Source organism: Magnolia sinica, chromosome 13 (genome assembly GCF_029962835.1).
Source record: "Magnolia sinica isolate HGM2019 chromosome 13, MsV1, whole genome shotgun sequence".
NCBI lineage: Eukaryota > Viridiplantae > Streptophyta > Magnoliopsida > Magnoliales > Magnoliaceae > Magnolia > Magnolia sinica.
Window position 1 is genome coordinate 38,189,981 of NC_080585.1, and position 27,200 is coordinate 38,217,180.

The 27,200-nt window shown below is 40.3% G+C and overlaps 2 protein-coding genes across 3 annotated transcripts; both read left to right on the top strand.

The window, feature by feature from the left end:
• The first annotated feature begins 396 nt into the window (after positions 1-396).
• Positions 397-1,579, top strand: LOC131224103 (uncharacterized). Of its 2 annotated transcripts, XM_058219657.1 has the most exons (3): positions 397-861; positions 901-1,014; positions 1,093-1,579. In XM_058219657.1, the coding sequence occupies exons 1-3, from the start codon at positions 658-660 to the stop codon at positions 1,204-1,206; spliced, it is 432 nt and encodes a 143-aa protein (XP_058075640.1). In that variant the 5' UTR covers positions 397-657; the 3' UTR covers positions 1,207-1,579. The 2 variants fall into 2 exon arrangements, 1 of the variants encoding a protein (XP_058075640.1); XR_009160833.1 differs by lacking the exon at positions 901-1,014.
• Positions 1,580-12,880: 11,301 nt separating this feature from the next.
• On the top strand, positions 12,881-25,890 carry LOC131223615 (protein PMR5-like). Its single transcript, XM_058219064.1, has 5 exons — positions 12,881-13,264; positions 14,479-14,650; positions 18,925-19,103; positions 19,191-19,349; positions 25,133-25,890. Exons 1-5 carry the CDS (start codon positions 12,921-12,923, stop codon positions 25,452-25,454), a joined length of 1,176 nt encoding a protein of 391 aa, XP_058075047.1. The 5' UTR covers positions 12,881-12,920; the 3' UTR covers positions 25,455-25,890.
• Positions 25,891-27,200: the final 1,310 nt, after the last annotated feature.

Sequence of the window (27,200 nt, forward strand, 5' to 3'; positions counted from 1 at the left end):
ATTGAGGCTGAAAGTTTGCTATTTTGCCTTGGTTTGTGAGAAATAGAGGCCAAAAGTCTGCCCTTTTTGCCTCGGTTAGTGAGAAACTGAGGCTAAAAGTCTGCCCTTTTGCCTCGGTTAGTGAGCAACTGAGGCTAAAAGTCTGCCCTTTTGCCTCGGTTGGTGAGCAACTGAGGCCAAAAGTTTACCCTTTTGCCTCGGTTTGTGAGAAACTGAGGCCAAAAGTCTACCCTTTTGCCTTGGTTGGTGAGAAATTGAGGCCAAAAGTCCACCCTTTTATAGGCCATGTGCCACGGTGGTCACTCAAAGTTGTTGCCCGTTCCCAGTTGGAGACGGGCTGGGTAGGACATGATCTGCATCCAAAGGGTCATAAATGATACGCAAACACTTATAATATATGGAATACAAGTAATTAAAATTAAACGGTCCAAACTATTTATGAAATTTCAGGTGTATCATTAACCAAAAATTAAGCTTATTCTATCATCCAACTATTATATTGGTGGACATTTATTGGACGGTTAAGAATTAAAAATATCCAAGGGCCCTGTTTCAACAAATAAGTGTCCAAGAATCTGTCGCCAGGATTGTTCAAACTCGACTGTGACCTAGTGTTACTGATTTCTATGATGTAGATAGTTTGATTTGAGTTAATGCATGCTCAGTGTACAGTTTCTGAGTGCTGAGTGCATGCGTATCAAGCGTCGTATGCAACCGGAGCATAAAATAAAACTCCCCTGTATAAATTCCTCTATTCATTTTCTCACTCTCTCAAACTTTCGCGCCCAAAAGATGAAGTCTTCTAGTGTCCAAACACCTCAGAAAGCTGCGATCCGGCGATCGAAGGAGAAATCCCACAAGGTGCGTTTGAAATCTCTCTCTCTCATTTCCCTTTCGCAGATCATCACAAAATCCCTAAATCCAGCTTTCTTAGCTGCATCTGAAGCCGATTCGATCGATACTTCGTTCATCTCAGCAATCACAGAAGGAAATCAAGAAACCGATCTCTCTAAAGTATGTTTCAAATCCCGATTCTCCGAAATCTATGTTGAAATCCATGCAATCTCTCATGTTTGTATGTCCCGTCTGCAGAGCGGTCCAAAACCCTCATTTTCATCTCCGTCGGACGCGTTTGACCTCACCGATGCGTTAGAATCCTTCCCTACATCGTCGATTACTGACGATAATCAAGGATCTGGCAGATAAGAGGTTTTCAAGACGGAGAATGTGGACATTCAGGTGGATATCGATTTACTGCTCGCTGCTCGTTTTCAGGTCCTGAATTCTCCCAATGTTGATCTCCGATCAAAGAAGCCTCTGGATTGCCTGATCAAGAGCGCAATCGAGCCGTTGGATCAGCTGCCAGAAGAGCAGGACAGGTTTTACGGGCTTCTCCAAGTGAAGGTATGGATTGGATTACTCTGTGTTTTCATGTGGATCGTTTCAGTGTCAGTTGTCATGGATCGAGATGCCCAAACTGGGACGGGATTTCCTAGCATGCCGCCTCCTACATGACGGTTTCTAGGGACGGCACGTGCGTTGGATGTTAGACAGATGCCGAAATGAGATGACTCAGCGGTAAAAATAAAAAATAAAAAAGCAGACAATTGATACACATTACCTCTCCTTTTTTTTAAAGCTCGAAATTCAAGGTACTGAAATTGGACGGATCTAGTGGATGAACTTACTTGTTCAGGCAAGTATCTATTTTCTCTTATACCTTATGAAAACCTCAGAGAATTAAATGATTGTAATTATATGGAGATTGATTGAAACTGAAACTCCTGTTCTTAATTATGTTGTAGGCAAACTGTGAGATTACTAGTGCAAGAAACTAGGTGATCGTTGTCAAACAAATATGAGTTTTCCACTTGCTATCCTAAACATGACCCCTAATAATGGAATCCATGCCTCAACATCGAAAAAATCATTACCTTTCTTTTCTTTTCCCTTAGAATACATGTATCCAGACAAGTATCCAAGTTATGAAGCACTCCATCTACATATCTATGCACCGAAATACAAGGTCTCAACCATTAATTTGTCATGCCCTACTGATTGGAACAACTTTGCCACCAATTGGAAGGCTTCTGTCAATTGAATGTTGACCATTGGTTGGAGTTTTCCTAGCCATCCATTTGCATCCTCAAAAGTTCTCCGAACAATGGATAGGATCACCCGAATTGTGTGATTTCTGGAGAAACACTTTTTCAACTTCAAATTTGGAACATTTTCCTAATCCACAGTGGGCCCATTAGGTCAATGGTATGGTTCACCCAAAAATGTTCCATGGATCACCAAACAATGTTTGAGACTTGTATGAACGGGCACATCCAGACCCGATAAATCCTCATTGTTTAGAAGAATTTGAACAGGGCAGATCATGCTTCACAGATTCTGCATGTTTTCACTTGCTAACAAAAACAAGCAGTATGTTTGATAATTCAAGAAATAACAAGACTTGTCAGTTAAAGATATACTTCCATTCTAATTAGTGATTGTTGATGTAGGTTATACTCTGCATCTTTTCTGTTGCAAATTCCCTTTTAACCTTAGCAAGGGCATTCTCATTTGCGTTTGGTGGTTTACGTGCTGCAGTTCAGGTGCATACTAAGCTTCTGAACAAGCTTATCAATGCACCTGTAATATCTTTTGATCAAAATCCAAGTGGAAGGATACTTAACAGGTCAGAATAGGATATAGCATCTCAAAGCTTCATTCTCTTTTGTATGGTTTTGGTGAGCCCTCATGAACCTCTCTACATGCAGCTTACATGCCAACCTGGCACATGTAGCAGACATCCGAATCATGCAAACATTGGGGCTCACTGTGTAGATGAACTAGCCCAAAAATCGGCCTTGTCAGCTCATCAGGTAACACATCTATGGGTGAATCTTATCCATTGACAATTTTTTAAACCCATCCATTATGTTTGTAAATGTGTGGCCACCTTATGAGTTAATCTGCCCTTCTTAGCCATGTATCTACACACACGTCCACCTGATGCATGGCCTGGACTTCCACATCATGAAGTTGCCATGCGTGACCACATATAGAGATACATGTGGAAAGGTGCGTGTGGGCTTAGCAGAACTCCTATATGGTATATTTGTTTATATATTAGTCTTTATTTTACAGGTTATCTTCAGATCTGTATACTATGGATGATTCTCTCCCATTTATTCTCAACATTCTCTTAGCAAATTTCTTTAGCCTTGTCGGCATTGCAATAGTTTTGTCATATGCACAGGTAAAACTATAAGGCTTTTTGTTGTAACAATCCAAATATCTGATTGGACTGTTTTAGTTCTGTATGATCATATTTCTTAATACTACCTAGATAAAGTATGTTGTTCAGACATTTAATTGATATGTGCAGATTCCGTTCTTGCTTCTATTATGACCGTTTTGGTATATCTACAAAAACTTGCAGGTATGTGTCTAATACAATTTCTTTCTTCTAATATTTATTCCTTAATGATGAGCATACTTGGGATGATGATAGTAAAAAACCAAATTATTTATTTTCAAGTTAATCTGTATGGTTTTAGGATTATGTCCATTTTCCTAGTTTATTTCTAAGAAAGTAGGCGAAACTAGTATTTTTAAGAAAGCAGAATAGTAGTAGGTAAAAGAGAGCATGCATGTAGGTAATTTTTCAAGAACCGAGCTGAAAATCATATAATTCGGTAGAGTTTTTATTTGCATATTCATATGTCTATGGGTATGACGAAGAAGGGGCAAGTCATACTGGTTTCGGTCCCCAGACGAGTCACGTTCTGAAACGCTACTTAAATCCATGCCCAGTGGGGTACATGGAGCCCACGAATAAATGATAATAAACATCTAGTCATTGTTTTTGCTGAAAATACTAATCATTTTCACAAATTATTGTGGTAATGAAATAAGCACACTGCTGATTTTTGAATTTGGAGCATCACCACCAAGAAGCTAAACTGTTGTTTGGAATAATTCTGAGATACATTTAAGGTTTTTCTTTGTTTGAGCCTGTTTAAACTTGTGTGCCATGTGAGGAGTAACTGCCAAGTTCAGAATGGTAACAACTCTTCCAAAAGAATATGGAAAAGTTATATGATAATCTAGATTGTACAAATAACTTAACCGATTGTGCTTTGAGCATAAAACAGAATTTCACCAGCCACATGAAATTAATCAATTGATTTTGCCTTGGAATTTAAACCATTCACTGTTAACCATCCATTTGATAACCATCAATCAAATGATGATTATCTTTGATTTATTAATGTGAATTTTGAAATGATAAATAGCCATGCATGAGTGTCACATTTGAGGAAGATGACTCACTAAACTACCATTTTCAAGATGTTTGTGAGCTCTGACATGTATGATGAGTCCTTTGATAGTTAACTACAATTTTAAGAAAAATGGTGGTAACTCTTCCAACATACTCATGTCATGGTTATATGACAATCCAGGCTGTCCAATTGCTTGCCCAATTGTGTTCGGAGCATAAAGTTACACAGGTAACGACATATCTGGGCCATCCTAATTGCTGGCCCAACTTATATTTCAATTTGGCCCTTTGGAATTTGAGCCAATCACTATTTGACTTTTAACCGTTAAATGGATGGTTAGGATTGGTTGATTAGTGAGAATTTTGTCATATGGTCCATTCACTAGGCCTTAAACAGGCCTTCAATGCAGGAGGAACTGTTCCTAAATCATTGAAATCTGTAAAAGAAACTGTGGTATCCATGCTTCAGCTTAAATCAGAAACAGCCGAGGCTGAAAATCAAAAAAGGGATTTTCTTCATCATTGGCGAGGTGCTAAATGCAGCTGCCCAGGACCTTGCCATGCTCATTATAGGAAGGATCTTCCTGGGGTGTGGAGTTGGCTTCGCTAATCAGGTCTTTTTCTAGTTCCACTTCCGATTTATTCTTTATTTTATTTTAATTCATTTCTGTTTAATCAACGAATCTGGCCCACCACCAATTCCCCATATCGAATTACGGGTGGTGGTGTGGACCGATTTTTAAGTTGTCCTACTGTCTTAGCCCTCCTCCTAACCGTCGGCTCCATTCTGGTTGTCGACACTCCTAACAGCCTCATAGAGCATGGCCACCTTGAAAAAGGGAAGACAGTGCTCAAGAAGATCCGTGGAACCAACAACGTTGAGCCTGAGTTCCTGGAGCTTGTGGAGGCAAGCCGTGTGGCTAAGGAAGTAAAGCACCCATTCAGGAACCTCCTCAAGCGACGCAGCCGCCCACAGCTGATTATTGATGTGGTCATGCAGGTCAGCCTCCCTGGCTTTATAAGCATAAAACACCCACAACAAATGACAAAATGGGTCATTTTCATAGCTAGACCTGATTAGTTTGATTTAGTTATCTTTAATTTCAGTGATCCATTGCAGTGCCAAACACCCACAATGATTAACGATGTGGGTCATCTTCATTGGTAATGCTAGTGCCTAGTTTCTGGAATTTTCTTTCCTTTTCTTTCTTTTCTAAGTCTACAAGAGCATCCTATAAAATCCTTCAATTTCTCACTGCGCATGAAGGAAGTGGTGTCACTACCGAATGGTTTATCTGCCCATGTCGTACTTATATGGGAAGAGGTTTGTTGGTCCAATCACACCATTAATTTTGTCATTAAGAAAGGAGCTCTACATGACCCCGTATCAACAAGTAGATTGGAATCAAGTCCATAATTTTTGTGCAAAGGTTAGTTACATCAGTGTCTTTCTGATGCACTCCTCAATAAGTTTGTTTTTGTTGTTTTTTCTTTTTAAAAAAAAAAAATCTTGTATCGTTTACTTATGGACATGAACACTATAATCAGCCATTCAATCTTTTTGTAAATGGATTATTGGTAAAACTTCATGATTTTGGGAAACAACAAGTTGGGTGAGTGGCCATCACTGTGGGTTTGAGTTTACTAGAACTAGATAGCTCTTATTTCACTCAAAACCTACATCAACAAAGAGGAGTAATGTTTTTTTCTTCCATTTTCTGAAGCTGTTATAGTTTTTGAGTTTACTAGAACTAGATAGCTCTGATTTTGCAGGACGATTGTTTACAAAGGTCAACTAAATCCAGATCAACTAAATGGCTACAGGTATGGAGATCTTGGCCACGAAAGGTTTACAAGCTACATGGCCCTGGTAAATATACTCACCATTCTCTGTAATTTTTGATGGAAAACGCCACATTTTAGCAGTAAGAAAAAAAATTGGGAATTCATTGGTGAAGGGACATACATAAGGTTGAGTAATGAGTTCTAACTTTGAAGGCATAGGAATTTGACCGATTTTTAAGTTGTCCTACTATCTTATTAGTTATTACTTTATTAAATTTCCTTGCTGGATGCCTTCAATAAGTTTGTGAAGAACCATGGTGTGTGCATTGAATAAACTTGATGAAGTGCTCCTATGACAGCAGTTATGGATGGTATTCCAATTTAAATGTGGATGAGACATTTTATTAGGTTGATGTAGCTTTGGGTTTCAGTGATACTTGTTTCCATCTTCTATCTGATCTTGGAATACTTGCGTTCTTCTTTCATCCTGTTTGAATTGCATGATCTTTGATGGTTTTTACTGATAATCTTCAATCTATTTGAGCCTACACCAACAAACTGTGCTGCGAACTTTGATTTTTTTTATTTTTTATTTTTATTTTTGACAATTGATTTTATTAAGAAACAAAAAGGAAACAAAGGCAGCAACAAAACAGGGATACCAAAACAGTGATCATCCAATCTCATGCTCTATTTTCTTTAGATTCTTTCATTTGATTTTCCTTTTTATTTGCTCTTTTAAATTCACCACAGACTGTTTGTTTAATTTCTTTTTGTGCAATCTATGGGGTATATCATGCTTTTGTATGATCTTTCTTGATTTATGTCTATCCTCTTACAATTTTGTGTTTCTATTTTCAGGCAAACATAGGTACATATCTCGTATCAATGGCCAAACAGCACATTATGTTGCTTCCTCAAGAAGGAGACCTCCAACAGTCCTAATCTCAATGCCCTGTGGTGTAATTCCCAAAAAAACACAACCAAGGAAAAATTCTCTCAATGAAGCTAGCAGCAGCAATGACAGAAATCGTGGATGTACAACAATAGCAGCAATGGCAGTTTGTTTGTTTTGAAAACTTGAAATATACCATTAATTGTTTTGTTGGTATTGTGTTGATTATTGTCTTGATAGATGTTAAATGCGGGAAACATGCACAGGTTCCATCATTGGTTGATTATAATATTGTTAGCTTTTGTTGATAGAAATTAGATTTAACCTCGGTTATTAATAAATGATGTTAAAAATTGAATTTAGCCTCAGTTGACGACAAAAAAGGCTAAATTCATCTTTAGTCTCGGTTTTGCCTTAGTTACCTAAACTGAGACTATAACTCCCATGGCTAAAGGTTGTAGCCTCGGTTGTTAAGAACCGAGGTTTAAAATAGTTTTAGCTTCGGTTAGAGGCAATTGAGGATAAATTTGGTTTTAGTCTCAGTTGGAAACAATGGAGGCTAAAATTTTAATTTAGCCTCATTTCGAGAAAACTGAAGTTAAAATATTCTTTTAGCTTCACTTGAAGAACCGAGGGTATAAATGTCATTTTAGCCTCAGTTGCTAAAACTGAGGATAAAGCATTTAGCCACGGGGGTTTCAACCTCGGTTTGGATAACTGATGCGTCTCTAAAATATGATCCATCTTTAAAATTAACATATAGACCACTTGATTTAAGGATGAGGATTTCTTTAAATGATATTAAGCTTAAACTAGTCTAGGTGCACCCTAATAGTCAACATTACCATTTGATAGTTGGTTTCACATGATTTGGTGTTGGATTGTTGAATAAGGTGCCACAAACTTGATGAACGGTGGATCTTAAGATCTTGGGCTTGCAGTCGATGATGAATGGTTTAATTGATCTATTGAAGCGATTGAGATCCTAAAATAGACATATCTGAAGTTGTGATGGACTATTTTAAAAATCAATTGGATGGATGGCTTGTTATACGAATGAACGTTGCACTAGTCGGTTGAGATGGATGATTTGAGGATCACTGGATGTCGATACCTAAAGAAAGCTACGTGTGATTCCACATACATGTAAGCTGATCTAGATTTTTATGGTAACACCCGAGTACTGAAAAGTACGGGGTGTTACACTATGCAGCTCTAGTTTCTAGCCTACTTTTATTATTTGTCTGTTCAATTTTTAGTTTCGAAACATTGGTTTGTATAAGTTTACTAGCAACCTCCCGAATATTTGATTTTGTATATTTGGACTCCCTCTTATACTTGATCTGCTTATATTCCGCTAAAATTACTAACTCTAATAAAAGAAAAAAAAATGTACGTGATATTTGAGCCAATGTTAAAGATTAACACTCGGGTTTTTGAAAAACGAGTAGTGTACTCGAGTTTCGGGAACCGGGGTGTTACACCTGCATGCCTATACATGTGTGCTCATGTACACATTTAAAGCTATTTAAAATGTATGTGTGCATGTACTTGTATATAATTGAAGGAGAATTTTAAAATGATTGATTGTTGAACTAAGATGATTGGTGTAGCTAAGAAAAGAGGAGTGTGACATATGATGTTGTAGTTGTAGCAACAACCATATCAAGGCCCACTAGCTATCACTATCATTATTAGAGAATTTTAGTGAGTACTTAAAGCATGCCTCTAATGAGAGCTATATTCAAAGTTATTGGACCTATGGCGAGGGACTAGAGCATACCTCTTTACTAGTGTAGGGTTTATAATTAGTCTTGTTACTTGTTCATATAATTTTACTAGTCTAGGAGTGTGTCTCCCTGGCTACAAGAGTCTCCTCCTCAAAACACAATGGCTGGATCACAAAACCCAGTAGTCGGGGCCACCCACTAGAGCTTATTTCTATTAGTTTTATTTTCTTTAATTTTTTTGGGAGTGGCTTAAATAATTCCCATTGAGGGTAGGGAAAGAATATAAGATAGTAGCTCTCTGGAATTCACTGATGAGGCTCGAGGCCAAAGAATCAATGAAATTACTTCACTATTGTAAAATGAGTCAAGAAGAAATGACTAAATCCCCTTAGAGTCACTCAAGGTGTTCAAAATCAATGACAAATATTATAAAGATTCCTTTCTCCATTCGGATAAAAAGTGGATCCTTGGCATAGCAACCAGAACAGACAAACCTGCCTCCTAGAACTATTTTTGCCTTATTTGAATTAAGATTGTGGCATATGCCAAGCAACTTGGAAAAGGACAAGTAAGGCACTTCTGGCAGTTTGTCGACACATGATAATTTGTCTAATCGAAAATGAGTTTATATACTTACCAAGAAGAATGTGACTGGATTTATGCTTTAGTGGAGTGGGCCATGGAAAGCCATGGTCATTACATCAACATTCTTCAGGTCACATCTGAAGTAGTAGTAGGTGCTTTATTCCCATTGCAAGCAGATTTTTCTACATTATCTAATATCCTATTTGATTGTATCCTTCAAATCCATTTCTATATCTAATATTTAACGCGTATGTTTGTGAGTGGGAAACCAGACAACGTTTGTACAAGTGCATCCAAACGCATAATATAAATTGGGGTTTGGCTCAAAATAGCCTTAAGCGTGAAATGCCCTTTTAAGGGTGCATTCAAATAGTAAAACTATTTAAGAGGTTGATGAGTAAACGTTCTACTACTAGTTAAGGCTTCTTATTGAAAGCAAAAGCATCGTAAAAATTTATAATTAAAAAATTTTTAGGAACAAAATTATCTTGAATACATAACCACGTTCATATTCTTTGTTAAATGGAAATGAGCATGGAGATGAAGGGAAGCCTACCTGAGATTTTTATTCTCAACCATGATGGAAGAGAACACTATACATACTATGGGATCTTTACATTTTGTAAATTAAGGCTTCTAAGGGGGAATAATTTTTTCTAAGGCTAGGGCTAAAGAGGAAAGAGAGAGGTATCAAACTAAATTCATACATTTATATTTATAAGTATCCATCCATCCTTGAGAAATCTTAATAAGAGATTAACTCTAATATCTCTTATGGTACGGTGGTAATGAGGTGTACCAATTTATACTCTCTCTCATAATTAAAAATACCCAATCTACACCCACCAATTAGGTTCATCCAGTATGAGACTTCTAAGACTTAATCCTCCTTAAGGGATGATATTGCATCAAATTCATATGCGGATTAGAAACGATTCGTCCCAATATTTAACCGCTTATCCTAAATTATTAATTTGATCGTCACACTCATTCAGGTGCATTTGATTCCTTATGTATGTACACATAAATTCTTATGCTTTGATTATGACATACACTTGTCTACTTTTGAGATTAAATGAATTTTATCTTTGCAAACTTGATCAATTTTATCTTTGCAAACTTGATCAATCAAAATATGATGAAAATATTAGTATAATAATGTATAAATATTTTTTTCAAAAAACAGTTTGTAATAAAATCTAGCTATCCATTCAATTTAACAACTAGATGAGTCTCCTATGCCTTATCACCTTCATGTGTTGCGGAATCGCGGAAACACAAAGATGAATCAAATACTCCAATTGCACAACCAAGTTTAAATACAAACAAATCAAATTTTACGTGAAAAAAATCTTTACAAGAAAAAACACGGAACAAAGCAAAGCGACAATGATACAATATGAAAACAAAAATTACAAGAGATAGAGATTACCGATTCAAACAAGCCTAGAATCTTCCTCACAAGCCAATCTATGCTTTTGAAACCCTTAGGAACGAATTTAGAAAACCTAGAATACCTCTCTTGCTATCCAAATCTTGATTACACCCACTATATATAGTATGGAATCGTATCACAACGCTCGATGGCACATTCGATGAGACTTCGATGGCATCGACAATTTATTAATGACATCGAGTAGAAACACCAAAATGTTCTAGCAACAAATCATGAATTTTTTGGATTTTCTCAATGGGACTTCGATGGCATCGACAAGCGACAGTTGCTCGATGACACTTCGATGGCATAGACAGACACCTTTTTTTTTTTTTCCAGATTTAAGACATCAACAACATCATGACCATTTATAATATTCTTCAATCCAATATACATGACTTGATCTTTATTTGGCCTCTTTTTCAATGTGCTTCTGATCTAACCAAATATGTGCATATACACTCGAAAATGCATATCAAATTAGCATCACCTCCTCCCAACTTTCTCACCTAGCATAGAATAATAAAGATATAAGAGTTACCTACAGGACTATCTCATCACTCTTGTCATGCAAATCTGCACAATGGTCTAATTTGGAAACATGGGAACTAGGGTTGGCAATGATTCGGGTAGGTTACCGGCCAGCTTTGGCCCGACCCACTTCTTAAATGGGTATGGACAGCACTTACTGGGCCCTGTGCCAGGTACGTTGCCCTATAAGTGAAACCAAAAGCAAATGGTTATGGTTTAAGCTAATGATTACCTATCTTACCGGTAAGTTTAGACTTTGTGTGGTTTATCATATTATTAGTGACACGTGCAAATATTAAATAAATAAATTATATATATTGAGATTTTTCTATCTTTGAGTTTATATACATAGATGTGGTCCTTTCATATATATATATATATATATATATATATATATATATATATATATATAGCGAAATCATGGGCCCCAAACCTTCGATTTAGCTGGCTATATTTGGACCGTCAACTACTTCCTTTCCAACTGTCCGCTACCAAATCGGATGTGGTCCCACTTGTGCTCTATCAATAGCTCATGGGTGGGTCCCTGGCCATGGTTCTGCCCATCTTGGTCCTGCCCAAAATGAGGAATGATAATCTCAAGACGTCCACCTTCAAGAGCCATATACGTGGCATAGTTGTGGGACATCCAGGACGTCCATGGGAAGGTTGGAGCACTGCATGGATCATTCATTAGATGAGCATCACATGCACTTGGATTATAAAAGCTAGTTCCCGTTTTTCTAATCGTCCATTTCTTTGTACACATGTTACTCGACCTGATGAACGGATGCAAATTTCCCACAACCCTCCGTGTAACCAAAAGCTCTGTGGAGCCCACCGTGATATCTATGTGACATTCATTTTGTCACAGCTCAAAGTGGGCCGCACCACAGAAAACCGTGGTGATGGAAATACAACCGTTGAAAACCTTATCTGGGTTCAACCATGATGTTTATATGTTATCCAAACAGTTCATTAGGTGATTCTCATCCAGTGGGCCCCAGCGTGTTTATAGCCACACACATGAATCAGGGGCCAAACGGGTAATATATCCGTGTAACTTGAGAAGAAAAATTGGACGGTTGAGGGATTTTATTTTATTTTGTCAGAAACGGTTCACATTCAATGCTGATCAAGTTCATCTCACTTTTTGGATGTGGTCACATCCCTGGTGGGTCCCACTTAGAAGTTGCACACATGTCCCCTAACAACAACCGATGTACGAGTAAGCTTAGCATTCATCTTTACTAAGTGGTTTGCTAGAATACATGTATTGCTAGATCATCTCAAAATGATCCAAACCGTTTATTTGACAGGCCTCGGATAGGGAATGACCAGAATACAAAGACTATTAGATTGGAGTGTTTCAGTCCTTTGATCATTTAACTGTTTTCATTGGACGTGGACAGTGCATTTACCTCTGAATAATCAAGGTTTAAAATATTTTAATATGACATTTTTTGGGAATGGGCCATCCATGTGAAGGCCTATCTAGACTTCTAGTAAATTAACCCTCCCTCCAAGACTCACTTTTTTTTTTTTTTTTTGTCCTTCTCTCTCTCTCTATATCTCCTTCTAACCAAGACTCACTTTAAAAGGCCAGCTTTGCCTCCACAACTTTTATTATATCCTTTCAGCTCTCTCTCTCTCTCTCTCTCTTCAAAACTTCCAAATCTCTTTCTAATGGCTCTTCTCTCATCTCCTCCTCCATCATTTGATGTTGTTGGTGTTTTTCTTCTCTACCTTGTTCTCTTTGGAGCCTGTGTAGCTTCTTCATCAGCCCTTCCTACGGGCATTAGCGGGCCCCACAACCATCATATTAACAGAAGAATACCAACAGTCCTGAAACCCAATCTCACATCATGCAATTTGTTTTCGGGGAGTTGGGTCCGTGATGAATTCTACCCGTTGTATGAATCATCAAGCTGCCCTATTATCGATCGTGAATTCAACTGCCAGATGTATGGACGGCCTGATTCTGCTTACCAGAGATATAGATGGAAGCCCACGGGCTGTGATCTTCCCAGGTAACTTATACATACTGCTGCGCATATGCTCCAACCTTTATGGGGGTGCTTTATCATTGATCACGACTGTCCATTTGTTCCCTTACAATATTAGTGGCCCATGGTGGGATGATCCTGACCCTTGATTTTTTAGTAGGACAGACCCAATGGTTAGCATCATCCAACCAAAGTGTTTACGTGGAATCATAAGCAACACCTGCACTATGTGTCTCAGGACAATTAACCACTACATCTAGAAGCTCGGATGGGTAGAATGAGACAAATTAATCCCTTTTATCTCATATCCCGGGCTCCCATGGTATGCGGGCTCACTTCACATGGGTTCCACTTCACACGAGTCATCTCCTTCACACGGATGAGGCCCGCCTCACACGAGCCACCCACCTCGTAGGGGTCACCATCCCAAGTATGCTCCTGCGTTCCACATGCCACCCCACTCTAGCCGGTATGAAAACGCCCTGCAATACCATGTGTCACATCCACAAAACACGTGAAACACGTGTACGCAGTGTAAATTGTTGGAAGTGTGGGCCCCACAGTGGATGGAGAATAGTACAAAACATTACAGGTTAAATCTGGACAATCGAGTGTTTTCTTTTTTGACCGTCCATTTAATCACAACTTATTGGAAGTTTATGATCATTCATTAAATGTGATATTAATTTGGGCTATGGTCCAGCAGAGAGGTATCAAATATTTAATAGGTCTGGATTTATGTAAATGCATGCAAGGGGTAAGATGTATATGTAAATGTGTATCATCTAATATAGTCTGCTGGAGTACCATATAGTAGCTACAGCCTCAGAGAGGAGTACCATGATCACGTGAGGATTGAGGGGCCGAGAGTCTAAATCATTATGAATGGTTCACAGAACATAAAAGTGTGGCACGTGGCATCCAAGAAAGAGAATCCGGACCGTTCAAATCATGGGCCACACTATGGATGGAACACAACTGAAAAATCACACTAATCAATGATCATAACCATCCAATTATCAGCCGTTGAATGGACAGTTCAGAAAAACCCGAAATTCAAAGGCAAAGCAGATGCCGGGATCATTTTCAGCTGTTTCATCTAGAAAGGGGCAGACGATTTGAACGGTCTAGATCATTTTGTACATGTATGCCACGTGAATAAAGTCACACCATTCACATTTTCAATGGTCATAACGCTTTTACGTTTCATGAGTGGTACTGAGACAGTTACATGGCAGGTTTGATGGGCTGGCGTTTCTAATGAAAATGAACGGTAAAAAGATAATGTTGGTGGGAGACTCGCTTGGTCTGAATCAATGGCAGTCGTTGATTTGCATGCTTCATTCGGCAGTGCCTAAGACACGCACCCAACTTGCCAAAGGGGACCCACTCTCCACATTCAGGTTCTTGGTAAGATTTTTTCCGTCTTACTTAATGATCATATACAGCTCCATCTTTCCTGCCAACGTGTGATGCGTGTAGGAAATCCGTTTATCGATAAGATAGGCCGCACCATGAAGATTACCCGACTCGATGAACCGGCAGATGATCCATTTATTATGTTCTGTACTATACGTCAAATTGATTTTGATGGTGTGGAGATCTTGATGAGTAGAGCAGCATGATATTTTCTGTAGCGGATCTTCAAGGAGTGGTTCACCTTTTCTACGGTTCGGATGTCCTACAGAAGTGATACGGTGGAAGGAAAATATGGGGGAAACGGATTGGCTACTCCCCCTGCCACCATCCCGACGGCTGATGGTCGGTGCTCTGTTGGCCCCACCATGATGTATTTTTTTTCATCCATTTTTAAAGATCATTTTAGGGCTTTCTTCCAAAAATTAGAGGGATATAAATTTCAGCTGGACCACACTACAGGAAAACAATAGTGATTGGATATCCATCATTTAAATCCTCCAAAGGCCCACTGTACTGTTTATTTGACATCCAATCTGTTGATTAGGTCATACAGAACTAGATGAAGGAAAAAAATAAAGATCAGCTTGATACAAAACTTTTATGGCCCTCAAAACATTTTTAATGGTCGAAGTTCAATCAAAACTTTTCCTTTAATGTGGTCAACTTGATATTCGGATATACCTAATTTTTGGTCTCATACCATATAATAATCTAGAAAAATATATGGACGGCATGGATGAAACACATACATCATGGTGGGTCCCACGGAGCACCGACCACTAGCCATAGGCTGATGGCAGGGGAGTAGCCAATACGTTTCAAAATATGGGACGGTGTACCAAAGTTCAGATACAAGTGCATGGATGGGATCATTTTAACCAGCGACTTTTATCCAGCACGACACCTGACACGTTATAGGCCGCGATGGGTGGATTCTGACCGTCCATCTACTGGGTTCTATCCATAGAAAGCTCACAGAAGAGAGGCTACCTTCAATGTGATTTTCAACCTCTCTGCATTAGTAGGTGGGGCCCACTCGATGGATTGTCTCAGTGCACATGAACACCTCCACGCGGACACGCAGGGATTGCCAGCAGCCCTAAGTTCTGTGGGGCTCACCGTGATGTATGTGCTGTATCCACTAATTTTAAGACATGAGCCCAAACATGATGCGGATCAAAAGCTCGAGTGGACCACACCACAGGAAACAATGGAGAAAAAAAGAAGTCCACTGTTGAAACCTTTGTAGGGTCCACCTGATGTTTATATGCCATATCCCACCCTTTCATAAGGTGACTCGGATAAGAATGAAGTGAAAACAATAATATCAACTTCACCCAAAACTTCTATAACTTTAAGAAGGTTTTAAAAGTGAGCGTTGAATGTTCCCACTGTTTATGTGGTGTGGCCCACCTGAGATTGGAATCTGTTTCGTGCTTTGGCTCATGTCCTTAAATGAGGGAGTGAAACAGGTGGACGGAGTAAAATAACAAATACATCATGGTGGGCCTACACAGGGAGACAGGATCCCTGCGGCGTTGCAGGCGACCTGCCTCCTGCCGACACAAGGTGGGCTAGCCTTGCGGACCTACCAAGACGGACTCGTTTGTTTTATCCGCGCTGTGTCTGCTGTCCAACCGTCATGCCTGCTCATGTTGAAATCGGATTGCCTTATGAGGGGAAGCGGATTGCCCAAGCGAGTAACTCACTACGCTTAGCGAACTGAGTAACTCACTAAGTTTACTCTTTACGATTAAAGCATACCGAGTAACTCAGTACGCAATCCGATTTCTCTCTCTACGTTGCACGTGACAGCGTGGTGTGCAAATCAGATCCAGCCATGTGCAGTCCAAAGCATGAATGGTTCATCTCTGAGATGACGCACTTACTACGCAATCTTATCCTTGTATTAAAGCAGCGGTCAGGAAAAAAAAAAAAAACGTAATCTAATGGCCCGCCATGGAATGGTGCATCTGAATGATGGGTTGATGTTTGACACACATCACGGTGGGCCCACACAGCTCAACCTCATGTCCTCCTAGTACCATTTCCATCTATATATATATATATATATATATATATATATATATATATATATATATATATATATCTATCTCCAAATGCTCAACTGTGCACTAGTTTGCGTGAGCGAGCTTTTGTGAGAACTACTTTTTGGGAACTTATCACAAGTTATGTGAGTCTAAAACTTGAATGGTCCATGTGATGCAGAATCGCATGAAACTCTTATGCCCAATATTTTCTTTAATCTAAAACTTTAGTGGGCCTCTCTCTCTCTCTCTCTCTCTCTCTCTCTCTCTCTCTCTCTCTCTCTCTCTATATATATATATATATATATATATATATATATCTGGAAATGGTACGATGAGATCGGCCTGTGTGAGCCCAACTGTGGTGTGTGTTGGACATCTACCCCATTAATCAGATGCATCATTTTATGTTGGCCCACGGGCTTAAAAATTAAGTCAATCCATGACTTAGGTGGGCCATATCATCTAAAACCATGTAAAGATATGCTTAAAATATATAAAATCACTTGCTAGGGCCCACCTAAAATTTGGATGCAGCTGAAAGTTAGTCTGATCCCTCGTCCAAGTGGGAAACACACAATGGATGGGCTGGATTTGTGAACCACATCTCGGTAGGCCCAATAAATAATTATGAATGTTTTAATGGGAGATTAACCCCTCTCATCTGTTGTATGTGGTGTGGCCCACCCAAGTCATGAATTGGCTTGATTTTTAAGCTCGTGGCCTATCTCCCATGAGGTCCACTTGGTAGAACCATTTTCTATATATATATAAAAGGAAAAGTTTCTCTCCGGTCGAGCTTATGGGAACTTCCCATGAGTTCGAGTTGTGTGGGCCCCACCGTGATGTGTGTCTAACATCTACCCCATCAGTCAAATCTATCATTCCATGGTGGGCCTAGGGCTTAAAACTCAAGTCAATCCATGACTTTTGTGGGCCACACCACATACAAAAGTTGAGAGGGGTTATCCTCCATTAAAACATTCATAATCATTTTTTGGGCCCAACGAGATGTGGTTCACAAATCCAGCCTATCCATTATGTGTGTCCCACTTGGATGAGGGGTCAGACCAAGTTTCAGACGCATCCAAATTTCAAATGGGCCCCACCAAGTGCTTTTATATGTTTTAGGCATGTCTTCACATGATTTTAGATGGTATGGCCCACCTGAGTTTCGTATACGGCTGATTTTTGGGATATCCCATAATTTAAAGGGGGCCCATCAAATGCACGGTGTTGATGTAGACATGCACCATGGTGGGCCCCACAGGTCCCATGAAGGGAGGAAACTGTTTTTATTTTTCATGGCCCATCAAAGTTTTAGATCAAAGTAAAACTTGGTCCTAGGGGGTTTCACGAGGTGCTGCTTCACATGAACGGTTCAGATTTTGGATCCACATCACGTATGATGGGTTCTCAAAAAAGTTCGTATGTAGTACGTACGAACTGGTTCGCAGGTGAGCGTTTCCGTGTGTGTGTGTGTGTGTATATATATTATGAAAACCTAAGCCATCCAATCAATAGCCATCAAATATCCAGGGTCCGCCAACTGCCCATGAATCTTCTGGTAGGTGTGGTTTTTGAATCTTAGGCCACTAACAATATGGCCCCCTAGATGGTCAGTCCCTATCCACCTCTCCATGTTCCGAGTTGCATTTGGATATTCATTGGCATCCACATTACACATGTGGACCATCCATCAGGTCCAGTCCACACTTGTGCAGGCGATAATGGTTCCAAACATAGGTAACCATAAACCATCTTGCCCTTCCATTTTTTCATGCCACTGACTTAATTGTTTGGGCCGTCGGTTTAATGTGATATTTTCTAAGTAGCCGGACCAAACCAACCGTCCAGATTGACTATGTGGAATGCCCACGTCCAAATACAACAAAGTGCATGGAAGACTCCCATACACAGCCCATTAGATCTTTTCTCAGCACCCTGATTTGGTGGAGCCCCACCCATTTTTCATTTTTGGAGATTCGACTCAACCGAGTCAAGTGGGGTCGAGTGACTCAGGCCGAGCTCCTTAGAGAGTTTTCTTTAAGATATTTAATCTAGTACTCGATGAGTTGAGTCGACTCAATTTTCATTGAGTCTGAATCAATTTGAGTTGTTGATGATAACATATAACTACATTGAGATTTTTTCAAGTTAAGATGAAATCTATCCCAACTTAGTTTAGTTTTATTTATTTATTAATTATTGTTACAGGATTATAATGTATCCATTTCGTTCTATCGGGCTCCATATCTCGTCGACATCGATACCAATCATGGGAAAAGGATTTTGAAATTGGACGATATTTCGCGGAACGGTCTTGCATGGAAAGGGGCGGACGTCCTCTCCTTCAATTCGGGTCATTGGTGGAGCCACAATGGCCAACTTCAAGGGTGTGATGCTTAATGAGATTTATCAAAATCAAGTCATGACTATTTATTTTATTGGGTGACGTTGGAAAGGGAATGTTTGTATTGTAGGTGGGATTACATGGAAGGAGGAGGTGCTTATCATGAAAACATGGATAGACTGGCTGCATTTGAGCGAGGGATGAGAACATGGGCCAATTGGGTGGCCACTAACGTTGACCCCATCAAAACAAAGGTCTTCTTCCAAGCCACCTCTCCTACACATTACAAGTAATCTCTCTCTCTCTCTCTCTCTCTCTCTCTCTCTATACACACACGCACACACGCGCACACACACTCACCTGAGCATTTTCTTACGATAGCACCCGTGTGCACCTTTGCACACGTGTCTTAGGCAAAAAATCTGAACGGTTAATGTGATGCGGCACCCCTTGAAATCTCATAAGCACAATTTTTAGAAGGATACAAAACAATGGTGCGCATTGGCAAAAGAAAGCAATTTCCTCCCTTGATTTGCATTTCTTTGCTATGGTCTACCAAAGTTTTGGATCAGGCTAAAAATTGGGGGGTTGGGCTCATGACATGTGTACAAAGGTGCACCTTCTTACATGAGCATCCGTACGCACCTTTACACACATGTTATGGACACATAATCTAAACAGTCTATGTGATGCGACACTCCCTAAAACTTTACAAGCCCAACTTTCACTCTAATACAAAACTTTGGTGGGCCATAATAAAAAGGAAATAGTTTTCTCCCTTGATTTGCATTTCTCTTTACTATGGCCCACTAGAGTTTTGGATCAGGTTGAAAATTGGGCTTAAAAAGTTTTAAGGAGTGCCGCATCACAAGAACCATTTAAAATTATGTGCCCATGATACATGTGTAAATGTGAGCGCACACACACACACACACACACACTCTCTCTCTCTCTCTCTCTCTCTCTCTCTCTCTCTCTCTCTCTCTCTCTCTCTCTCTCTCTCTCTCTCTATATATATATATATATATATATATATATATATATGGACGCACACACACATGCTCATGCACCTTTGCACACATGTCATGGGCGTTTGATCCGAACGGTCCATGTGATGCGGCATTCCATGAAACCCTTGAAGACTAATTTTTACCCTGATCTAAAACTCTGGTGAGCCATAGAAAAGAGAGATGCAAATCAAGGGAGAATTTTGCTTTCCTTTTCTATGGCCCATCAAAGTTTTGAATCAAAGTAAAAGTTGGGCCCTAAGAACCTGGGGTGTTCCATCACGTGAATGGTTCAAATTTTGGACTCACATCACACCTGATGAGTTCTCAAAAATTTCGCACAAAAGCTTGTGTGAACTAGTGCAAAGGTGAGCATTATATATATATATATATAACAGACGGCTTATTCCAAGCCACCTCTCTTTCGCATGACAAGTAATCTCTCCCTCTCATGCACAAAAACACATTTTGTTGTTAGTTCACCATCATTTTAAAATGGTCATGACCCATTATTTGGATGATCTCGATAAATAACCACACATGAGTGCCACATTTGAGGTGAATGAATGACTACCATCTTTCAAACGGTGGTGAGCTATCATACCACACTAATATTATAAGCCGACTTGAAATTTCTTTTATTTCAAGAGTTTTTGACAAATCATAGCCCCCTTCTAGAGTATTTTTCTATCAGTGCTTATACGGCGTATAGCTCTGAGATGGGATTAGTCTCTATTAATCCCATCAAGCATGCATGGGTGCAAGTTGGGTTAAAGGTTAACCCAAGCCCAACTTTTTTCATTGTTTGAGTTGGGTTTAGTTGACCGAATTAACCATCAACCCAGGTCCAAACGGTCGTAGATAAGGTTGATGATTTCCAGCCCAAGACCAACCCAACCCTATTTAAAGTGCAGGTTGGGTGGTCCAAATTACACCTGTGGGCTGTCTATTTTGGTGAGACAGCATTGCACTGGCATGAACCTGGGTCCTACCTCGAGACAGCAAGCATCCTAACCAGCTGTAGTTGTCCAGCTCGCGAGTAGGTGAACTTGCCCTATCACGCTTTTTAAGTAGACTTGTGTTACACCTGGAAACGAGGCACACCTATGCTAAGGACCATCCCATGCTTAGTTCGATGTTGGGAAAAAAAAAAGAAGAAAGAAAGAAAGAATAGATCTGATATGAAGGTGGGCCACACATGTAAATTTAATTTTGGGTCGTGGTCAATTTCTCTCCTGATAAGTCATTTCCTTTGTACTCGCACGGCCAGCCTTTTATCAGGCCATCACCACTGTTTATATTCAATGGCTTAAAAAAGGCCATCACAATATTCAGGTGGGCCACACATGTAGATTTAATTTGGACCTTGAGACATTTATAATAGCCATATATATTCATTGTTTTTTTACTTGTTACTGGTCTGATTTTTGATAGACCGTGGGTCCTACGTCACACATGCGTGACTTGTTTCCACTTGGGGCACTGAATGCATTTATCATTTTTTTTTATAAGCAATACATCAATCCTTTTCGGTCTTTGGTTTTAGGTGGGGATGTCAATACTCTGGGCCTCGTCTATGGACCGGTGGGCCCTTCTAGGCATGACTCAGAGGCCCCACAATCATGCTTTAAAAACCCAAATGGGTCCCACATCAAGTCGAGTTTCTGTGTTTTTAAACCATGGTCTTGAAATCATGCCAACAACATCTTTGTTAAGGCTCAGGTATAGGTGCAACTCAGTTGGGTCGGCTCGAAAGGAGTTGTGGACCCGGTCCATTTAATAATCATGTGTGTATTTTGCCCTAGTCCAACTCATTTATTTATTATGCCAGGAACTGGGTCTAACCCATTTATGTGATGAGTCCGGTTTGGATGGAGGATTGGGTCGGGTCTAAAGGGTGAGGTGTTGCACAAATGAGGACCCAATTAGGTATTACCCGAGTGACAACACTTAATGGGTGGTACCCTTACCGTAGGGCCCGCCTTAATGATGTGTTGCATATCCACTCAGTTCATCTGTTTTTTCCAGCCCAGTTTAAGTAGATCCAAATGTCAGGTCGACCACACCAAAAGAAACAATGGTGACTGAATGCCTCCCTGTAAACTTCCTAGGGTCCACAGGAATGCCTACCATCATGTTTCCTTTCAATCCAACCCATTGATAAGGTCAACCAGACCTGGATGAAGGGAAATAAAAAGATCATCCTGATCCAAAACCTTTCTGACCTACAAAAAGCTTTTAATGGTCGTTCACCACTGTTTCCAGTGGTGTGGTCCACCTGAGATTTAAATCTAGTTAGATTTTGTTATCACAGCCTAAAATGATACGATAAAACGGATGGACAGCATAGATATACAAAAAATTCATCAAGGTGAGGCCTACATGGTAAGGAAAAAAAATTCAAGTGTAAGTTTCTTTAATTAAGAAGTCTGACATTGCAGGTAAAAAGTACACGCAACTTTGCCGTAGCTTCCACCGACAGGGAGCCCTTCTAGTAGGGCCATACATCGAGCCACTCGAGGTGGGCCAAGCTCGGCTTGACTCGTCCGTGCAATACTCGAGTTCGAGCTTGATCTCGAGCTTAACATTGAAGCTTGGCTTATTTGCCAAAGTTTTCGAGTTGAGTTCGAGTCGAGCTAGTGGTTCGAGTTGAGTCAAGTTTATCTCGAGTCGAATTGAGTTTACCTCAGTAGGGTAAGGGAAAGAAAAAGAGGGAATAGGGATGGGTAAGATTTTTTAGTAAAAACTTTTAAATTTTAACTTCTTCTTTTTTTAACTTAAATATAAATATTATATATATATTTAATATTAATATAATATATATAATATATATTATTAAAATATATTACTCAAGCCGAGTCGAGCTCGAGCTTCGAGTCGAGTCGAGTTGAAATACACCATGGTCGAACTTGGCTTGAACTCAACTCGAGCTTTAGTAAACAAGCTTGATTCGCCTTGAGTCGGCCTTTCAAGCCGAGTCAATCCAAGCTGAGTCGAACCGAGTTGAGCCAGCTTTTTGAGCTAGCTTGACTCGTGTACAGCCCTACCTTCTAGGCAGAAGCTCGGTGGGGTCCACTGCAAAGACCATGAGACATCCACCCCGTGCATTAGTTTAAGCAACTCATGTCAAGATGTAAGCTAGAAAGTGAGTCTGATCCAAACCCTAGCCGGGGACACCAAACAAGGGATAATGGAAAACAAGAATATCAGCCCCATCCATACCTTTCATGGCCTGACAAAGGTTTCAACGGTGGATGTTCAATCCTCATTATTTCCCAAGGGACCCACTTGGTTTTTGGATTTCGGATGTTCAATCCTCATTATTTCCCAAGGGACCCACTTGGTTTTTGGATTTCACTGATTTTCTAACATGAGCTGGCCAAACTGATAGATGAAGTGGATGTCACACGGTCATTGTAGTCACTCATAAGCTTACATTTATGAGGCTTACCCGTCATTTGAGATTTGGGTTGGCCAAAAAATAATTCATGAAATATATATATGAAATTAAAAATCTATATAAATATATTTGAATTGATTTTAAGAGATTTCATATCTGAGCGGTTTAGTAATTGGTCCAAACTTCTAGACCAGACCTGATTGAATGGGTTCAAACTCAAATCCAATTTTTTAATTGTTGGACCGGCTCCAAAAGGCCCACTGATTCGACCCAACTTATACCCATCCCTAAGCTTTGGCCAAAGCCATAATCCAAATCCTTAATCATCACATTACAAATAGATGCGTCTTGATTGGTGTAGGCCCCTGATTAATGAAAAGGTTAGGGCCGGTCTGTGCTTTGTGAAAGTTTCTAAAAGATCCGATCTGAGTTTGAGATGGGTAGGCCTGAAATTGAAAGGCCTGGTTACTGAACAGGGTGGGTCCCCCCGACCTTTTGGTTAATGTTGGGCTCAAGCTGGGTCCATTAACACTTATCGAATTCTACGTACCAGATTTTTCCTTAATATGATCATGGTTTACAGTGATTGATGTTAGCGGCCCCTCTGCCACTTCCATTATCGTCATATCCTTATCAGTATACGGTATTTACAGGGTTCATGGATTGAAGATTGTTGATCTAGACTGTTCATCTGATGGGCTTTTATGTGGGCTGAATCTAGTCAAAATCATTGTGGGCCGGATGATCATAACCACCCACTTCGCGGTCCACGGATAGGAGTATAAAAAAGTAGTATGATTCCATTCCAACTATGTTCTTTCATCACCACAGTTCAGGGACGACAATGCATCAACGGTTGATACCACCAGATGAACAGTCAGGCCCACTGAACTAATGGGCCATGTCCGGTCTGTATGGCCCCACTATCCAAGCCCTATTAATCAGTAGGGCTGAAAGTTGAGCGGGTTCAACCTGTCCGACCCATGATCGACCTGACATTGGGTTAGGCTCGGGCAAGATGTATCAGGTTCGGTTTGGGGCTTGGGCTATACAAACACCAACCTAATAAAACTTGGGTTGGGCTCTGGTTGATATCTTAGGTTGCCCAATCCAACCTAAAACCGTTCGATATATAAATTACTTATAAATTATAATTGAGTGCAGATAGTCCACGTTGCAGGCACGAAATTTCCATTACAGTCAGGTTTCATTGGTCCACGTCATTCCTGATGACTCGAGCTAACAAGATAAGCTGGATTTCTCTTCCCAAATGGATTGCTTGCTACACAATACGACTTTTAAAGGATTAGTTGTCCTATATTTTAACGTATTTGTTTTAAAAAATGAAGGTCTTTTAAATAAATAATTACATATATAATTAATAAAATCATAGGTATAAAAAATAACACTTATATTGAAAATATAATAGACTAATGTAACAACAAAAATATTAGCATGTATCAACCATTCCAACCCATCCAACCCGACCGAGCCCACTTGGGTTGGGCTTGGGTTGAGAATTCCTAACCTGCGGTTGCATTGGGTTGGGCTAGGGTTGCGCACGCACCCGACCCAACCCAATCTGACCCGATCCGATCCGCCCGACTTTCAACCCTATTGCTTAGGTCCCCTTCCCACTGCCTGATGAAATCTTTTCCCTTGCAGTCCGAGCGAATGGAGATCTCCGGTGTCGAAGAACTGCTACGGTGAGACGGTGCCGGTCAGCGGCCTGCGCTACTATGGCACGTATCCTGATCAAATGAGGGTCATACGCAATGTGATCAAAGAGATGAACGGTCCTGCTTTCTTGATGGATATAACCACTCTTTCGGAACTCAGGAAAGACGGTCATCCGTCCATCTACAGCGGTGATCTGAGCCCCCATCAGAGGTCTAATCCCGAAAGATCGGCAGATTGTAGCCATTGGTGCCTACCTGGCCTTCCAGACACATGGAATGAGCTCTTTTACACCACCCTTTTCTTCTAAGTATGGTTTTAAGCCTCGGACGAGTCACCGAGTCGACTCGGAGACTCAGCGAGTCATGACTCAAAGTTGGGCCAAACGAGTCAGGTTTGAGTCTTTAAACCATGCTTCTAAGTTTCTCTTCTTTTACGTTGGATGGTTAGTATTCTTTCTTCATATTTAGCTCATGCAATGCACCTGTTTGCTAATTCCACGTGCATGTCAATGTGGCACACGTGTGTAAGATCCCAAGTGTCCATTTTATGGCCCCACCATGTAATGCCCCGCCAAATTCCATTTGGTGGGCATAGTGTACAAAACCGAATGGATGATTAAGAAGCCATGTGGATAATATTGTGATTTGTCAAGGTTAGCATTGGGGAACGTGATGTTTATAGTTTGGTGGGATTGAACTGTTTGGCTGTGCCAACCTTAAGTTGTAATTATATTTTATTGTGAATGCTTGGCCTGTTTGGTTGTACATTAATAAATTTTTTTTTTAAAAAAACAGTTTTTTTTTTTTTTTTTGAGAAAATGAATGGACGACTCAGATGAGATTCATCCGAGCCGACTCGGACTTGGTCGTATCCCAGACTAACTTATCTAACCTTGGTGGGTCCCCTATTTGGATGGTTGATCCGGACCGTCCTGTCTTCGTTGGGGCTGAGCTGGACCTGGCCGAACGTCTTCGATCAGTTCATAGCCTGGACTTGGACATGCTTCAGTCTGCCCTGTCCCAGCCCATTTACCACTCTAGCTAATGTAGTTAATCGACGGTCACAAGTCCACCAAATGAGCAGTTGAGATCATCTCATATGGCTGATATTTTGGCTGTTTCCAATCTTCAATGAGGCCCACTAAAATGACGGTTGGATTGCAGCGCCGTGGTAAACAACGTGTGGACCTCGTATATGGGGTCGAGCATTGGGTCGATGGTTGACGATCCAATGGCTTGGATCATCTTTGTGGGCGGATCCAATACAAATCGTTTCTCTATTAAGCTTAACATACAAATCGATGTGTGGGTCCCAGTGTGAAGTTTTGTTGACATCCTATTCTCCTTGTCACATGAAATACAGGTTGATTAAAAAATCAGGTGGGTCACACAATGTAAAATCATGCCTAAAACCATTAAAAACATGTGTTGTGGTCGACCTGAGTTTTGGAATGGCCTGATTTTTTGAGTGTCCATTTATACTTTCCAGATGCATCTTCTGAATGGATTAGATGGAATGTAATAACCACAGTGGGTCCAATATACGGTGAGGTTTTCAATGGGGAGTATCTCTATCCCAACTGTTACTGTGGTCTGGCCCACCCGAGTTTCGGATCAGCCTACTTTTCCCGATTGGACCGTTTGGATGTCATTAAAACATCACATTGAGCCCCACATGTCCCTGAAACATCAATCTGTGCGCCTCCCCTCAACGGTTAACCGTTCAATCCCTACTTTTTTTTTCCCCTTTGGTGTGGTCCACTTGAGCTTTTGATCTGCCTCATTTTGGGGCTCATGCCCTAAAATGAGCTGGCAAAATGGATGGCCTTGGATAAAACACATACATCATGGTGGGGCGCACAGAGCTTGGGCAACAGCTAGCTGGGTGCGTAAATAGTGGTTTTTAATTCTCACAGGTGGGGCCCATGGTTCGGTGATCCAGACCACTACTTTCTTGTGTCACATCCTGGATGGGGCTCTCCCTAAAAAATTCTCCATTATAGGAAAATGTTAAATTTTCATTTCACCCTCCACCCATGAACGGTTCAGAAGAG

Excerpts from the sequence above, each read along its gene's own strand:
- LOC131224103 (XM_058219657.1), top strand. The coding sequence starts at position 658 with ATGCTCAGTGTACAGTTTCTGAGTGCTGAGTGCATGCGTATCAAGCGT. Across the intron at positions 862-900 it reads CGAAGGAGAAATCCCACAAG|ATCATCACAAAATCCCTAAA; the intron begins GTGCGTTTGAAA and ends TCCCTTTCGCAG. Across the intron at positions 1,015-1,092 it reads AAGAAACCGATCTCTCTAAA|AGCGGTCCAAAACCCTCATT; the intron begins GTATGTTTCAAA and ends TCCCGTCTGCAG.
- LOC131223615 (XM_058219064.1), top strand. The coding sequence starts at position 12,921 with ATGGCTCTTCTCTCATCTCCTCCTCCATCATTTGATGTTGTTGGTGTT. Across the intron at positions 13,265-14,478 it reads ACGGGCTGTGATCTTCCCAG|GTTTGATGGGCTGGCGTTTC; the intron begins GTAACTTATACA and ends GTTACATGGCAG. Across the intron at positions 19,104-19,190 it reads CACAATGGCCAACTTCAAGG|GTGGGATTACATGGAAGGAG; the intron begins GTGTGATGCTTA and ends TTTGTATTGTAG.